General features: G+C 33.5%; 1 protein-coding gene across 7 annotated transcripts in view; it reads left to right on the top strand.

Moving 5' to 3' along the window:
* CCDC91 (coiled-coil domain containing 91) overlaps positions 1 to 18,835 on the top strand; it is a 388,370-nt gene that overhangs the window by 110,323 nt on the left and 259,212 nt on the right. For 6 of the 7 annotated variants that reach the window (XM_055095798.2, XM_063593136.1, XM_055095799.2 and 3 more), the window contains 3 exons: positions 3,194 to 3,351; positions 4,292 to 4,495; positions 5,195 to 5,299. In XM_055095798.2, the coding sequence (XP_054951773.1) occupies positions 3,194 to 3,351; positions 4,292 to 4,495; positions 5,195 to 5,299 (467 nt within the window). Of the gene's footprint in view, positions 1 to 2,180; positions 2,262 to 3,193; positions 3,352 to 4,291; positions 4,496 to 5,194; positions 5,300 to 18,835 lie in introns of those variants that run through there. The other variant, XM_063593139.1, reaches the window with a different exon arrangement.

The following is an 18,835-nucleotide window of genomic DNA, read 5'->3' as shown; positions in this document are numbered from 1 at the left end:
GCTGTATAACATGATTTTGAGCTACCTATTATTTCCCCATTTTCACAAGAGCAAACTTTGGCTTAGAAGAGTTATTGTAATTTGCCTAAGGCTGCATAATGCATAAATTGTCAATGTTTAAATTTGAATCCATTTCTTATGACTTTTACCTAGACAATAATATTGTGAGGTCACAGAGGTCAGTACCTCTGACGGGGCAGAGTCAGGGAATGTTAGTATGGTGTGACTGGAGTGAAGTTAGCACTTAGTGGTATCATTTCTGGCTTGAGCAAATGGTTTTTTGATGTATTATTAACTGAGATGGAAAACATGAAGCAAAGCAGGTTTATTTAAGATGATGGGCAAGCTTGGTATACCTGTTGGACAACTGAATGAAACTATCTGGTAGTAAGGTGAGTATATAGATCTAGATTTCTGCAGAGTGATTTATACTGGAGATGTATTGGGTATCATTAGCTTAGAGGTGGTAATTTGAAGAGTGGATTTTGAAGGTGGTAATCCGGAATATTCAGTACAGTGGGAAGATCAGAAGAGATATGAAATAATGAAACTTGTGGTTTATTGGAGAAAGAGCCTGAAAAGGAATCAAGGAAATGGTAGTCAAAGTGTTAGGTAGAAATATAGGAGATCATGTGTAACAGGCACCAAAGGAGGAGTTTTAAGAAAAATGGAGGGTCATTATCATTCTCTGGAGAACTAAAGAAAGATAAGATCAGAAGTGTTTATTTGATTTAATAGTATCTGATATGACAAGTAGTATCTTAAATAACAGATCCAGTGGAGTTATGAAGATTGGGTCGAGGAAGAAGAAAATGGAGACGGGTTATGAACTGTTGAAGAATTTTGGTTATGAAGAGAAAGGGTCATAGTATGGTACTAGCTAGTATGTGATTCAGGGTACCTTCATTCCCTCTCTCTGCTGTCCTCCTTCAACCTCTCCCTTTCATCTCTTTCTTTTTCTCTTTTCTTTCTTACTCGCTCCCACTCTTCCTGTTTTCTACCTACTTTCCCTCCTTTCTCCCTAATATGATACACTTGAACATTTAATGTTACAGGATGAGAATTTAACTTGGGACAGCATGACATCTTATCTTATGCCTATAAATATGAGTAACATAAATAAATATTAAAATAGGTGTTAGATCAGAATGAAACTGTTAATAGTTTCTTGAATACAGGATCACAGCCACATATATACCTTTAAACATACTTGCTCAATAAATTTTAATGATAATCTTTGAAATAATAAAATATCAACACTTTACTAAATGCTTTACATGTTTTCCACAATTTCAACCTTATCAGCAAAATCTCTGCCCATTTTATAGATGAGAAAACTGAAGCACAGAGAAGTTAAGTAACTTGTCCATTGTTCTATACCTGGTATGGCTGTGTGGTTCTAGAGTCTATGCTCTTAATCACAAGGCTGTATTCCTTCTCACTCCACTGTACTAGTTATTTTCATGCCTTTAAAAATTCATTAGTAATATTTTTGTTGTAAATTATGATACAGAATTAGAAGTGGGAATATTTTGACATTTTGAAGAACTCTCACTATTCTACTTGTATAGAATAGTGAAGATTAGAAAAAAAATAATTTCCGAAGTAGGGATACCAAGTACAAACATCAATTAAAATTTCACTTTTCTGTATTTGAGTTAAAGAATTGAAATGCTTGGCCAGGTGTGGTCGCTCACACCTGTAATCCTAGCACTTTGGGAGGCCGAGGCGGGCGGATCATGAGGTCAGGAGATCGAGACTATCCTGGCCAACATGGTGAAACCCATCTCTACTAAAAATACAAAAATTAGCTGAGCGTGGTGGCGAGTGCCTGTAATCCCAGCTACTTGGGAGGCTGAGGCAGGAGAATTGCTTGAACCCAGGAGGTGGAAATTGCAGTGAGCCAAGATCACGCCATTGTACTCCAGCCTGGGTAACGGGGTGAGACTCCGTCTAAAAAAAAAGAAAAAAAAGAAATGCCTATGGGTGAAGCTAGACTATATTAATTATATAGTATGGCACATAATATCTCAAAAATGCAATATTGCTAAAAATGCAATATTGCTACATAATAAAAGTGTGTATAAGATAATTGAATTCTTAGAATATCAATCACAAATTGATGTATTTGTTATTTTGTTTATATCTAATGGCCTTATAAATGTCTTTCTTCAGGGAAACATGCAATTTTCATTGTGAGCTGCCTTCCAGAGTTTATGGTAGAACTTCACTGACGTTGCTGATGCCAATGTGGAGTAAAGGTCTTTATAGTTTAGAAAGTTAAAATGTATAAATGGGCTGCACCAAAAAGTGACTCACTTTCCTTAAATTTTAAAATACATAATACAAACTTATTTGAATTTTTAGAAAGAACACTGGAAAATCAAGTAATATATGTACGACATGTTTATCTTGCTTGTATCCGTACTTTTGTCCTATGTCATACTTGATATTTGGATTCCCTTTCAGGACCTTTATGTTTGAGCTCTAATCACAATCTATTTTTCTTAAAGCTAATTGAAAAAGAAAAGAAAAGTTATTATTTTTCTGTATGGACAATTCAGCAAACTTAAACTGACTTTATTTTAGCATGAAAAACCTTTTGTTTGTTACAAAAGAGACTTTAATGCAGATATTGTTGGATTAGTTGTTTCAAAGTAATTGTTCTTTCCCCTTATTTTATTGTAATAAATATTAATTGGTTGACTTGCCTACCGAGTCATAAAGCCATTGAGTACATGGGTGCATCTGTATTGCTCACTGCTGTCTCTTCAGTCCGTAATGCCTGTGACTGGCACTGGCAGGTACTCTAGCGCTTTTTAAAAAATTAAATGGATTTTTCTGAATGAAATGTATGAATATATAATATATATATATGAGTATTTTCTCTATGTTGGAAATGTACTCCTTATGGCACTGTGTTGGTATGTAAACACTAAGACTTTATAAAACTATTTTGTTTGCCTGGATCTTACATGGAAGTGTCATGTTAAATTAAAAACACTAGTTTTAGCTTTGACAGATTGGGCCCTGAGGAATAGTCATAGAATCCTGATTTTTCACTCTCATTGCTTTTACTTTCCTTACTTTTTTCTTTTCCTCTATTTCAGCTCTCTTTCTTCCTTTCAACCTGTTCCCTCTCTGTTTTCTCTTTAATAATCCTATCCTTTTTGTTGTTGTTGTTTTTCTTTAGTATCTGGAGTCCATCTTTCACCATCTTCTCCTGAGATTGTACTGGACCGTGATCACTCTTCTTCCATTGGCTGCCTCTCTTCTGATGCCATTATTTCATCACCAGAGAATACACATGCAGAGAATAGCATTGTGAGTCAAACTATTCCAAAAGCACAGGTAAAGACAAACATATTTTTAAAGGAGGTTTGCATATTTAAAAAATTGCCTGCTAATTTAATTGATGCTTTTTTAATTTCTTTTTTAGTCTATTTGTCTAAAAGAAGTATTTCTGCAATAGATATTCTAATTTTGAGGCTAATACTTAGAATTCAAAAAAACTATATAATATGTTTGTTTCGTGGCACAATTGCAAAGTATTTAAGTAGCCTTAGTTACCAAAGTATGATTTGAGTATCTCATTTATTAAACTTTACTTGGCTTTGCATTTCAAATCTTGAACTTGAAAAGGGCAAATAATACAAAGAAGAATAAGTATTTCTCTTTTCAGCGAATCTTACCGCACATTTTCAGGTATTCAAGCAACTATTTCAATTTTAGAGTAAAAACCAAAAATATAGCAGTTATAAGGTTTATTCATTCAAATATTTTTTAAAGCAAGAATTTATGCTAGCTGCTGGAGGTAGTCCCAATTTCTAAAGTGCTGTACACAATTTTGAGTCACCTGTTAATTTTGCGAGACAGTGGTGATCAATAGAGGTCATTGATAAATTTCAGAGTTTGATTTACAGTTTAAAATATAAACAAATTCTAGGTCTGTGTGTAAATTTAAGAACTGTTAACAACCAGATATGTCTATCCTTATTCATACATTTTCAAGCACAGGAAAAAGTTTTAAGTCTTTTAGTGCATTGGTAGCAAAATAATGAATACTTTAGATTTCAAAATTAAGAGGAAATTTTGTTTCTTACAGCAAAGATCGGGTTGTTGTAAAAGTTTGAGGTCTTCTCTTGATTTACTTAAAGGGTGAAATAATTTCGGAACCTTTTCAACAACTTAATTTCCAAATGTGGTTTCTAGTGCCCTTTGGATATTTTCATTATTGGTATAGTGTAAACTTTCCTCTCTTGTGTATTTTTTTTTTTTTAATGTGGTTTAGATTCAGCAATCAACACACACTCATCTGGATATCTCACTTTTTCCATTGGGTTTAACTGATGAAAAAAGTAATGGAACAATTGCCCTTGTGGATGATTCTGAGGATCCTGGAGCCAATGTATCTAACATACAGCTTCAGCAAAAAATTTCAAGTCTGGAGATTAAACTCAAAGTATCTGAAGAAGAAAAACAGAGGATTAAACAGGTATATTTACATTTGCCTAAGAAATGTTTGAATTGCAAATATTAGAAATTTGATACAATCTCAAACTCTGATTAAAAACTCATCAGAGGAAGAAGATACTTTTCTCCCTTGGTTGTAGGTTTAAAGCAGTCATGAGCTTATCACTTAGAAAAGCCTTTGATAAGAAATATATTTTACATATGTACTTTTAAAGATATGAACATCGTTTACTAGGTTTTTTCTAACTATTGCTTTCTTTTTTGGTTTATTTTTATTTACTTTGAAAGCAGGTAGTATTGTGTTTCTTATGAGGAGGTGAAATTTTGCGACATCAACTTTTCCCTATGGGAAGTTAGGCATCACGGGATATTTGACGAGAGTACTTAGGTATACAGCCATTTTAGTAAATTCTTTACTTATGCTTTCTTCCCTGTGAATATATAGCAAATTTATAGGAAGTGTATGTAGAGGTAGATTATGTTGATGAAATTAGTTGAGATGCTCATATTCATTTGTTGGAATGAGTAAATGTTGTGTCCATGTTTGATATTGGCCTAGAAATTAGAGTGAAGCATATAATTTATAATATTGTTAGATTTTAAGCCGTACTTCCCATGGATTCTTTCTCTGACAAATGTTTTCTGACATGTTCATTGGAAAAACTAATTATATTTTATGCCATTAAATATTACAAAGCTTGTATTTGGATTTTTATTTTAGGATGTGGAATCATTGATGGAAAAGCATAATGTCTTAGAAAAAGGCTTTCTAAAAGAAAAAGAGCAAGAGGCCATTTCTTTTCAAGATAGATACAAAGAACTTCAGGTAAGGCGATTGAACTTAAGATTTAAAATGTAAGCCTTTTGATGAAGCATGTGCTATAATTTCAAAAAGTGCATAATGAATATCTTATGAATGAAGAATCAGATACTTGCTTAAATATATAAAACTGACCAACATGGGCTAAATTAATGGGAAGACACCCATTTTGAAAAATATGAGTCTGTGAGCAGCCCTGAGGATTGGTAGTTTGAGGCCCAAACAATTTGGTAAGAAATATTCTGTTTCTGATGGATACATTTTGGGAACTGTTTATTTTAATTTTTGTTATAATAATTACATTTGAATTACATTTAGAATCCTGTAATCCAGAACTGAGACACTTAACTTTTTAAAATAAATTGTCTCCTTTTCTCCTTCCTAAATTTTCTTATTTATTTCTTCTACAGTCTAACCTAACACAGTAAATGGCAACTCCATCTTTCTAATTGCTAAGACTAAAACTAACTCATTCCTTTTTGTACTTACTCAATGTCTGTTTCTTTAGCAGGATTTGTTGGCTGTACCTTCAGAATATCCAGGTTTCAACCATTTATCATCATGGTTAGCGCTATTAACATATTGTATATTATCATTATTTCTCCCTTGGATTACTAAAGTATATTCTAACTAGTCTTTTGTTTTTGTCACTGCCCACGTGCAGACCATTCCCCCCATTGCAGCCACTGTGATCTGATTGAAACTTAAAGCTAGTCATGTCATTTTTCTGTTCTAAAACCTTCGTGGGCTTCTTATCTTTCCCACACTAAAAGCCAAGTCCTTAAACTGGTTTTCAAGGCTCTGTGTTCCCTTATGTCCCTTCTTCCTCTCTTTTCCTTGCCTCTTTTTCCTCAGTCATTTTTCTTTTTCCTGATGTCCAGAGTGCTCAGATTCCCTCAGACACCTGCATGGTTTTCTTCATAGCCTTCAAGTCTCTGTTCAAGTATTACCTTATCAGATAAGCCTTTCCAGACAATGCTGACATCCTCTCCATCCACCTTATCATAGTCTGCTTTATTTTTATTCCTAGCACCTTTTACATTTGACAAATTATATATTTACTTGTTTATTTGCCTGGATCACTGTAATAGTCTCCTAAGTGGTCTTCTGGCTTCCATCCTTGTTCTTTTCCTTCATGAGTTTTTAATTCAGAAGGTAAGAGTAGTGTTTTAAAAATGTAAATCAAATCAGATCCCAGACTCAATTCCTATTTTCATTCCAATATACATTTTCAAGCTTCTCCAGTTTACCCTCAGGTATTTATTTACACCAAGCTTTATAATAAGGTATAGGTGAATGTGTGAGTATGTGTGGGGAAGGACATTCTTTGCCTGTTGGAGGGGTATGGTCCATGATTCACTCACATATCTCTGCCTGGAATGCTGTTCCTCCTGTAGATAAGTTTCTTAAAAATACAAAACTTGGAAATAAGAAAAACGCAGGCAGTGTGTCTTTTCAGCGCCTGTGATGACATTGTTTAATGTGCCCACCTCAGGAGTACTTAGGAGAAAGTACTTTATTTGACTCACTGTTTATTCTTGAATAAAAGTCTCAGATGTAGTGAAGTTACATGTTAATTTATAGATTTTTTTCCCCTGAAGAGATGTGAATAATTCTGTCTGTTAGAAAAGATAACTTCTAAGAATATAATTAATTGCCCTGTAGGATATTAACAAGTTTTATCTCTAACCTAGTGCTTTTAGTCCAACACTCCATGTTGTTAAATTTCCTATCTAAATCCTGTTCTTCACATGCTGCTTAAACCAGTCTTAGCATCTTATTCATTCGGTCTTATAGGATATTAACCAGTTTCGTCTCTAACCTAGTGCTCTTAGTTAACACTCCATTGTTAAATTTCCTATATAAATCCTGTTCTTCAAATGCTTCTTGAACCAGTCTTAATATTCATTCAGTCTTAAGATAAATGATTAATTCATTAGTAAATGAACAGAATAAATCTTTGGTATATCTTCAATTGGTATTTACATGAGTCAGATTAACTTTTTGAAAATTATACTTTTAACAGCTCTCGCTGAACTCTAGCTTCCTTCTGATATTTGCTCAAATGCTACTCTTGTGGAGGCTTTTCTTAATCATGCCGTATAAAATAAGGCCCTTTGTACTTGCTCAGCATCCCCTAGCCCTTTTTATTTTTTTCTTTTCCATACCACTTATTCCTACCTGTTATTTTATTTTGATTTGTTTATTTTCTGTCTTTTCTCCACTACAGTGTAAATTCCTTGAGATTAAGGAGTTTTCCTTCCCAGTAGTACTTGGCATATAGTGCATGTTCAATGAATACTGTTGGATGAATTGAATAGATGAACTAATATCATGCACCCTGCTCCCCAAGGACTAATTACATTGTGTATAGCCACACTTACTGACCTCATCCTTGGAACTATGGTGCTCATTAAAAGGCATAGTACTGAATAATGAGATAACTTTGTGTTTCTTTGTCTCCACTGAATGACTTATTCTGGACCCTTTAGTGAGACATACATCTTTGAGAGTTCAGTTTTTCCATCTATAAATGGGAACAGTAACATATCAGAGAGACTACGTGAGACTTAACGTATATCACTTTGGGTTGTTTTTACATTAATGACCAATATAAATGCTATCTGGCATTATCATTGTTGTCTCACTGCGTTTACTATTAGTAGTGATAATCTAGGAGTGATGACTTGAGTCTTCAAAGCTAGTTCCTTTTGTAGGAATCAGTACTTTCAAAGAAAACTTTTTTCAGATGACTTCATTTTAGGACCAATAGGCTTCTCTCTCCTTTTTATAGCATGGGAATAAAAAAGTAACTTACGGAGTGTTAAACACCTTGGCTAAATAAATTATAGAAAAATGTACCAGGAGGTCTCATAGCCAAATCGAAGTTAAAGTAGGCATACTGTTCAGTTTATATGTCACCATACCATCTCTGAGGAAAGCATTTCTATCCTCAGTCCCTTCCATTCATTTGATGTGCCAATTCTTTGTTTTTTATTTGGTTATTGTATATTTCAGTTCTAAAATTTCCATTTGGTTCTCCTTCATGTCTTCCATTCTGTGCTTAAACTTTCTATTCTGTTTGTTTCAAGCATGTTCATAATTCCCTGCCGAAGCATTTTTATTATGGTTGCTTTAAAATCCTTGTTAGAAAAATATCATCTCAGTGTTAGTATTGATAGTATTTTCTTACCCAAGTTGAGATTTTTCTGATTCTTAGTATGATGAGTGTTTTTTAATTTTATCCTGCATATTTTGGGTATTTTGTATGATACCATGGATCTTATTTAAATCTTGTATTTTAGCAGGCCTCATCTGATACTGTATAGTTTGGGAAAAGATTAACCATTTTGTTAATGTCAGGTGCAAGTAAAATGACAAGTTTTCCACTCAGCCCCCTTTGACACCCTGGGTAGGAGGGATACTGCCTTACTCCTGAGATAAGGTGGGATTTCAGGGCTCCCACAGGCCTTAGCAGATACATCCCTGGCTGGGAGCAGGAGAGGCACCTTATTACTGTTCCACGGGTGCCTTACTGTGAGATTAGGTGAGATCTTCTTACCTCTGGATAGTTATAAAAGTTCTGGCTTCCCACTCAGCTCCCTCTGACACAGGAAAGGAGGGAGAGAGAGTCTTTTTCCTTTTGGATGGGGATAGAAGTCCTAAAACTGTCTTCACAGCCACTTGGTTTTCTCTGATACCACATCGAGGTCATCTATGGGCACTGCATTGTTGCTGGGGCGAGAGTGGAAATCTAGGCTCAGTACTCGGCGTTTTGTGACAGAGGTGGTTTAAAAATAAAGGTGAAACTTGGAAATAAGGAAAAAGGTGAGCAGTGTGTCTTTTCAGTGTCCTATAGGGACATTGTTCAATAGGCCTACACTATGACTATTTAGAAGGAAGTATTTTGTTTGAGTCATTGTTTACTGTTGATTAAAAGTTTCAAAGTTAGGGCCATGCGTGTTTTTTTTTTTAATTTTTTTTCCTTGGTATTTGGTTGGTGTAGGATGTTTATTGTCTAAAAGTTTTCTGTCTTGCTAGATTGTGCCTTTCATGGATGGCCCTTTTGTTACAGAGGATTGACTTTTATTGGGGCTTTTGTGCCTGGTGGTGTTTCCTGGTTCCTGGCTATTCCACTCCCCAGTTTGGGATATATGAGGCTAAAAGAAAACTCACAGAACTCACTGCTTTGTCATTCCTTGGATTCCCAGGTCCCTAGTTAGTCTGCCTTCCCTCTGCATTCCAGAATCCTCTTAAATTTGTTTTAATAAAATGTCCAAACTTTTTAGCTCTATTTATTGATAGAAATAGGGAGAAGTGTGTCTTTTTAATTTTAATCTGGAAGTGGGATAGAAAGCAACCTTTTAAATTTTAGTTATTCTTTGTTGTAGCTACATCAGGAAATTGATATCAAAGTTAAAATACATTAATTTGAAACAGGTAACTGAGTCGGTTTTTTTTGGAGGGGGGGAAACAGGTTAATGAGCTCCCATGGAGTCATTCTAGATAGGGGAAGGATGCATAAAAATATATGGATAATTCGAAATGGGAGATAATACATAAATCTCTATATCTGCTTTATATTTACTAAGTTTGTGCATATTTATGTGTATGTGTTAGATATTCTGAAAGTGTATTTTCAACAAAAATATTTACATTGTATTGTAAATACCTGATTCAGGAAGAATTTAGAAATCTTAGGCTTCCGTATTTGACCTTTCTGCAATCCAGTTCTTTCTGAGGGTTATGGACTTCTTTCAAACTAACACAAAGTCGTTTCTACCTAATAATTTCTTAGGAATAAGAGATGTGATTAAATTTGTGAGTGTCAGAGGAGGCTACTGTATGTTAAATATGTATAGGATGAAATATTAGCAAAGTAAGTTTTTAAATAGTGATATGGTTTGGCTGTGTCCCCACTCAAATCTTATCTTGAATTGTAGCTTTCATAATTCCCACATGTTGTGGGAGGGACCTGGTGGCAGATAACTGAATCATGGGGATGTGTCTTTCTTGTGCTATTCTTGTGATAGTAAATGTCTCACGAGATCTGATGGTTTTATAAAGGGAAGTTTCCCTGTGCAAGTTCTCTTTTCTTGTCTGCTGCCATGTGAGACGTGCCTTTCACTTTCCGTCATGATTGTCAGGCCTCCTCAGCCAAGTGGAACTGTGAGTCCATTAAACCTCTTTCTTTTATAAGTTGCCTAGTCTCGGGTATGTCTTTATCAGCAGTGTGAAAACGGACTAATACAAACAGTGAATATATATTAAATTTCTTGTTTGGATTTATGGTCTGCCAGTCATCCTTTAGATAATTGAATCTTATTTATGACATATTTTCTGTAGAATATGGCAATTTTTTAATATCAAGGTATCTAACATACAGGTCTTTTAAATGTCTGTGAAGCTTAATGAAATGAAAAGAGTTATTTATGATGACAGGAACAATATACTGGTGCCTGCATCTCTGTGGTATCCTAAATAAAGCAAAACATTTAGGAGTCCAGTAAGATATTGCTAGATTAAATTAGCTGAGAAGTTCTTTCTCCTTAAGAAATGTTAGTATGTGTATGTATTTATAAAAATAGTATGTTTAGTCTGGAAAATGTGGACAATATAGAAAAAGGAAAACAAAATTTATAGCTATTTCTCACCATGAAAATTCTAAATATTTTCACCTGATTTCAGAATACTGGGCTCTGAGTTTTCAATTTTGGAAAATCTACTCCTCTACTTAGGCCAGGTTTTGGATGTATCTGTCAGAATTTTTGTCTGACAAGAGAAAGAGTAATTAATAAATGGAATGTTTGTAAAACCTTTAAACAAACTTTTAAAAAACAACATTAATGATTACAGATAATTCTAACAGTGTTATTTTATGTGATATGGTCTAATTACCAGGATAGGTGGAGAGGCGTGAATGTGCCATAACAAAAGGAAATAAATACTGTGAACTCTACAGTACAATGGGGGTGTGTGCTATGTCCCCTTTTCCTGTTCTGTCCAGGGTGTGTAGCCTAACCAGAGGAAGAAAAGTGAGTCATGCTGCATTTATCAGAAATAGCTATTTAAAGGACTTTCACAAAACTTGAATAGAGAACTCCTCATTTTAGTACAACTTGGATTCCAGTCCCTTTTGTCTCCTTTCTTTGACTCCTGTAACAAGTGGGTCAACACCTGTGACAAGCACTCAGGAAATTTGGCAGCTTATCAGATAGCACATGTCCTCATGCTGCCACATTTCTAAAAATTCAGTTACCAGACACAGCTGGTTATAAAATTATTATCTTTGATAGTCGTCAGTATTGGTATCTATGGCTAACTTTGGGAATTTTTTGTGTAAACTTTTTAAAGACTGGACTTAATTCTTTCACATTCCATTTTCTATTGCAGTGCCTCGTGGCTACAGCAGCTTGATTATTTGGCTTGAAAATTTAATTAGAAAAAAAACAACTAGTACTGTTTTATGAAAATAAAGTGTTTCAGAGGACCTTAAATTTACCTATAAATGGATTTATACAGCCCCAGACTACTACTTACATTCTGTTGCTGATTTCACAGATTGTATTATTTAAGTACCAGGTGATATTAATCTAAATTTTTTCATGTACTCTTTAAAAATAAGTACTAATCAGGTGTTGGACATTGGGCGCTTGGCAAGAGGCTACTATAATAATTGTGCTTTATAAAGTTGGTTAAGGGGTAGATTAGATCAGTTGCTTGACTACCCAGAATAGTTAACTTGATGATCTGGTATGTAGAGAATTTAGCAGTTATGTGTAGGTAACCCAAAATATAGTTTGCGGTCTTATGTAGGATTGGAAAATGCTGAAGGAAATATTAGTACACATTAAGCATCACTTGAAGACATTCTGTTTATTCACATATTTTTTGGCATGACTAAACACTCTGAAGATGTATCTTTGTCAGAATTTTAGTCTGACAAGAGAAAGAGTAATTAATAAATGGAATGTAAAAAATGAAAGAATAAGGATTTTATATTTTAGTTGGTCTTACATGCATTTCTTTTAGTAGTATATTTTAGATTAGATTTGATATTGGGAAATGTATGTATTGCTGTTGTTAGGAATCCCATCCTCTTCATAGACCTTATAAAATGAGAGTCACTGTGAGAGATCAATCATTGTGAGATATGGTCAAGTATTTTCTTTCTTATTTCAAAGCTAATTGAATGATTGAATTATTCAATCCATAGGTTAAATACTAAAATTTGGAAGACCTCTTTGTCAAACTGTATTAGAATAATAAACATTGCCATAATAAGCATTTACATTCATTAAAACATGTCTATATAGTGTAGAAAAGTTTATTCAAACCAAACAGGTAGAATTATTTATATAGAAAGAACAACATGTTAAGGGTATTTTACTTAATGTGTCAGTTGTATATATATATATATTTTTTTTTTTTGAGAAGGAGTTTCGCTCTTGTTGCCTAGGCTGGAATCAGTGGCATGATCTTGGCTCACTGCAACTTCCACCTCCTGGGTTCAAGCGATTCTTGTGCCTCAGCCTCTGAAGCAGCTGGAATTACAGGCATGTACCACCACACCCGGCTAATTTTTGTATTTTTAGTAGAGATGCGGTCTCACCATGTTCACCAGGCTGGCTTTGAACTCCTGACCTCAGGTGATCTGCCCACCTTGGCCTTCTAAAATGCTGGGATTACAGGCATGAGCACCATACCTGACCTTGTATATTCTTAAAAATAAGACTTTCAGGTCCAAGCAATGAACTTGAAAATTTTGCTTTATACAGTAGTTTTCATGAATTTCTGCATTTCATCTGTTTTGCTTCACTTATTTGACTTCCTTAAATTTTAGAACAATAATCTTCAATCCAGGATCACATTATACTTTCCAGGAAAGTTTCAAAAAATGCTAAATTAGTGGCTGACACCAGTTAATTAATGTGTTCAAGTGATTCAAACATCAAAAACTGCATATAGTAAAGATACATAGTGAAAAGTCTACACCTCATCCACTGCTACATCCACCTAGTTCTTTTGTGCCCTCAACAGGTAATTCCTGTTTTTTTTTTTTAATCCTTGTAGAATATTTTATAATGCAAACCAAGGCCAATGATAAATATACATATATCTCCTTCCTTCTGTCTCATTTAGATAATAGTGTACTAAATATTTATTTAGTTAAGATTATTTCTTGGAGGCCTTTTCATAGTGACTCATATAGAAATTCCTATTCTTTCTATGAACATCTGAAATACATTATTTTCTTCTATCATAAAACATTGCTGTCAAAGTCTAATAGCAATCTAATTCTTTTTCCAGTTTCTTGTTATATCCTGCTTTTGGTTATTTTTGGTTGATTCCTCTAGGTTTACAATATGTCTTTCTAATATATGTAGTTTCAATTTCTTACTTTACAGTTTTAAGAAGTTATTACATTATAAATTTAATGTTTGTTTTATTCTCTGACTGTGTCTTCCTTATGGTGACTCCTGTTATTTGTATGTTGGATAGTCTTTGCCTTCTACATTTGTCTTTACTTGACTCCTTTTTATTGCTTCATTTCTTTTTGATCTAAAATTTGCTCCCCCTTTTATTCTTTAGTTTAAATAATCATTTCTGAAATGATTTATTCTGTCATAATTCTTTTCTAAAATCTCTCATCATTTCTGAGTTGTTCTAACTTTGGTTTATGTTGTTCTTTAATCTACTTTATCATTTTCCGAGTATCTTTTAGCTTACTGTGTTGAGTTTTTAATCTTTCTTTTTATTTATTTATTTATTTATTTTTACTTTCAGCCAACTCACACCATTTTTGTTGTTGTTGTTGTTGTTGCTATTCTTTTATTTTCTATAGGGCTGTCATTCTGGTCCTTCTTTTTTTCATATAATAGCATTGTATGGGATTCAACTAATGTGCTTCTGTTGTTTTTACATGAAATTGGTTCTCTTAAACTTTTTAAATGAGTCATTTAAGATAGTTTTTTTCTCTCATTTTAAAATCCTGTGTTTTTGTCTGATAAAAAAATATGGTGGCAACATTTTATAATTTTCTGACTTCATTTACTTCTTCCACTTTTATTTTGACCCTCTCTTTCTTCTCTATTGTCTCTGGTTTGATCAATTTGGATTTTCCCAGCAATTTATCCTCAGTGTCGGGCTTTATCTGGAAAGTATTTAGAGTTTTTTGGGCCCACTGACTCCTTATTGAAGACCGCTTGTACTTACCTGAAATTGTGTAGACCTCTCTCAGTTTCAGCTACTGTTCTTATCCTGGCATGCTGACCGCTCCAGTGAGTTTCTGTTAGCCATTTCAGAGTTGCCATGTCTGTCTGATGTCCTGTTACTTTTATCTTTTTTCCTGCACAGATTCGGATGCCATACACGTTTTGGGACTATTGATGGTTTGTCTTCACCTGTTCGTATTTTGGCATTCACAAAGGATATAGATTTGTGATAGGAATATCCCAGTTTGTGCTTCTATTTTTTAAAAAATTTGTTCTGTAAGGGATTTTTGAGACATCTAAAAGCTATACCATTGTTAATACCATATTCTTAGATTCTTTTCCCTGCTGATTGCTGTTAAAGGGAATTATGTGTGGTAAGAAGGGTTAAACACATGCTTTCCATGAGGATACTTATTTTTTATGGAATTAATTAGTAGATTGCTGGGACCTGGAGTTCTCAATCTCATAGCAATAAAACTTGAAGGAAAAGACCATATTTTCTTTATTTTTGTATACTGTTATTAAGCACTTACGGGTGTCTGTGTCTCTAAGAATTGTTGAAATGAAAAAATATTTGGAGAAAAATGATTTTTTCAAGTAGTTTTTTTATTGTTTATTTTCACCTTGAGTTTTATAGAAAATTGATCATACATTTGCGTAAGAGCCACTAAAGTTGACAAGCTTCATTATTTATTTATTTATTTTTTTAGAGAAGATGATGAACTAGTTTTATGTCCGTGTGTAGGGGTGAGTGCAGTGATCACAAGCATATCTGTAGGGTTACCACTTATTTGATTCTGTGCACTGAAACATATAACTTGTATTTGTACCTTTTTTTAATCAGTATTTGCACCTTTTTATCAGTATTTGCAGATACTGATTACCAACACCATGATTGATGTTCCTAATAAGCACCTTAAGTCATTTTTCTTTCTTCACTAAAGTATTGATTTATAGAATAAACATTTCACTTTTATACTGTTTCTCCTCATTCACTATCTTTATTCTCTGATTAGCAGTCAGCAACTTAAGTAAAATAAGGGCCATTTCACAAAAATAAAAATTTATTTTTAAAAATGAAAATAGCTTTAACTCTTTTTTTATTAGAAAAAACTAGCTTATTTGATACCATTTAAACAATGAGTATACAAATTTTATTAATTTTATCACCTAAATATTCAGTTTTTAATAGAAACAAAAACAATTTATTACTTTTCTAACCATGAGGGGAAAATGTACAACTTAATAATTTGATTATTAGTACGGTGGTTCATATCTGTAATCCCAACACTTTGGGAGGCTGTGGCAGGAGGATTGCTTGAGCCCAGGTAAATCGAGACCAGCTTGGGCAACTTAGTGAGACCCCATTTCTCAAAAAAAAAAAAAAAACAAAACCAAAAAACAAAATCAGCTGCTGGGCATGGTGTGTGCACCTGTTTTCCTAGCTACTTGGTAGGCTGAGACTAAAGGATTGCTTAAGCCCAGGAGTTTGAGGTTGCAATGAGCTATGATTGCACCACTGTACTCTAACCTCAGTGACAGAGCCAGACCCTGTCTCCAAAAAAAATTCTTTTTCAATTATTTGTTATGGAATAACAATAGCAATGAGAAAATTAACTGACATTTTAGTCTCAAAAAATGCCAAGAATTGGAGGCAGTTATGAGAATTAACAATATAGGTACAGGTTTTTGAAATTTTGTGCTGGCTTTTATTTTAAAGGGCTTATGTCATTTTCTTATCCCTGTTCTAATAATTGAGAAAATCAAATTGTCATTTTATTTATTGGAACTAAATGGAACAGTTTTGAAGTCATTGGGAGAATATCATTTTCAAAATCTACAAACTAATTGATGCCAGTGAGAATGTTTTTCTTCCGCCTTGCTACCTTAGTCATCATCCACAGTAGTAGACATTTAAAGTAGTTGCTAGTACTTCCTCAAGTCCAAGATGACATAGATGTTTAAGGAATGCCATCAATTTACTGATAGGTTTTGAGGGGACAGAAAAGACTAAATTATATTTTAATACCACCTAATTCAGAAATCTTAAGGTGTGATGAAATATGCATCTTAGACTTGACTCAGTAAGTAAAATGAGTTTTTCTGTTCCAAATGTTTTTTAAGGTATTTAGAATTTGTAAACAGTTAGTTTGGAAATTTAAAATGATTTAAAAGAAAAATCAAGTAAACTGTTTCAGTGAATTTAAGCAAATAAACTTCATATATTTTAGCACATAGAAAATAAAAAAATATGCTTATAAATGTAAAAATAATTCCATGATTTAAGCAAATTAGCATCATTAAACAGATTTGCAGCAGAAAAAAGTATTAATGCCAAAAAATGGATTAAAAGTCCACCTTAAATTTAGGTGCTTAGATTCTCATGATTCTGCATAAAGTCTCTTAAGCAAACATCTATTCTGTCAGCAGTAATTCCGCCTTGGATAAACCTCATTGGCTACGATACTGCCATTGTGCAAAGTTAAACATTTATTCTAAATACAGTTGTCCCTCAGTATCTGTGAGGGCTTGGCTCCAGGACCTCTCTTAGATACCAAAATCCATAAATGCTCAAGTCCCTGATATAAAATGGCATAGTATTTGCATATAACCTGTGCACATCCTCCTGTACACTTTAAATAATCTCTAGATTAGTTATAATACCTAATACAATGTGAATGTTATGTAAATTGTTGTTATATTGTATCATAATAATACAATATAATAATAAGAAGAGAAAAAGTCTATATATGTTCAAGATTAGTTATAATACCTAATACAATGTGAATGCTATGTAAATTGTTGTTATATTGTATCATAATAATACAATATAATAATAAGAAGAGAAAAAGTCTATATATGTTCAGTGCAGTTGCATTTTATTTCTTCCTAATACTTTTTTACCCCCAGCTGGTTAAATCCCTGGATGCAGTACCTACAGATGCAGACGGCTGACTATATTCACTTGGCCATACAATTTTTACTCATTTATTATTGTGAGAGATTCAAGATTGTATGCTAAATCTTCCTACTTTCTTGCAAAGTTAGACAGTATATGACCTCTTTTGATCTATGCTAATACCAAGGTTTATGTGAATACATTTCAGAAATGCTATGCTATTATAATTATGATACTTTTTCTATGACATTATTTCATCTCTTTTCTTATAAATTTAAGAACCCTTTAACATGGTCTTTTTAGGAACATATAATTTGGTAGAATATGGTTTTGATGTTTATTTACGGTTACTCCATATGCTATTAGGTTGTTTATAAGTACATTTATCACTTTAGAGGGCTATGTTTTATCTTCTTTACTAGATAGTAAATCACCCAAGGAACATTCCCAGAGTGCACACAGACTTTTTTTTGTAGTCAGTACATGTTTTTGACAAGTGCTTAGTGAGTTTTTTCTTTTTTTTTATGTGCTTAATGGCAATGCCACAAAATAGGAAAACATGGACTTACAATGTGGCTAAGCCTCATCCTCATGCAGTGGTGAAGCAAACCTGTTATTTTTGAATATTCTAGTTTACAATCTCTAAGGATGTATTTACTGTATTTCCCACTTATCTGAGGTCAGACTTTGACCTCAGCCATTCTAGAACAAAGCCACAGACCTCAGCAGTAAATGAAGACTAGTTTGAAGCAAATGCTTATAAAATCAGTACACTTTATTTGGCAGGTAAGTAAGTCATAGAGTATCTCAACCAGACAGTTACATATAAAATAAAAGAGAAAAGATACATTTTATCACAGTGGCCAGAAAAGCATGTTGAAGGAGAAGACATATTCAGAGTTTGGAAATTTGAGAAAATTTTGGTAAGGGTTTAGGTGGCTCCCAGTGTCTTTGTTGTCTTTATGTTCATTTGCTGAATTTTGAACTTTGGACTTTTCTCAGGTATAAGTGTTTTAAGCGATATTGCTATATATTGGTAAGAGTTGAAGAGCTGTACTCTCCTTTTCTCATTGAATGTTTACTTGTTGAGAAGGCTGTGTGTGTTTACATATTCTGTTTGAGGGAAGAAGGACATTGTGGTTTTGAAAGGAATAGGTAAGAAATCTACTATGTAAAACTGTTTAACAATGCAGAGAATGGTGTCTTGAATGGAAGAATGCTTATGTATAGTAAATGCTATTTGAGCATTTTTTTTGCTTGGTTTAGTTTGTTCATTGCTACTTCATCTTTATTATTTCGCTCTCTATTCGAAAGCCCCTTGCTGAGACAGCCTTTTTCTGACCCTTCTGGTTAAAGTAGTTCTTCCCCATATCCCATTCCTCTTTTATTTTCCTCAAAACTTAGCTGAATCATACTTGTTTATATAGT

This window comes from Pan paniscus, chromosome 10, assembly GCF_029289425.2.
Source record: "Pan paniscus chromosome 10, NHGRI_mPanPan1-v2.0_pri, whole genome shotgun sequence".
Lineage (NCBI taxonomy): Eukaryota > Metazoa > Chordata > Mammalia > Primates > Hominidae > Pan > Pan paniscus.
This window is presented reverse-complemented; position numbering and strand designations above follow the sequence as displayed.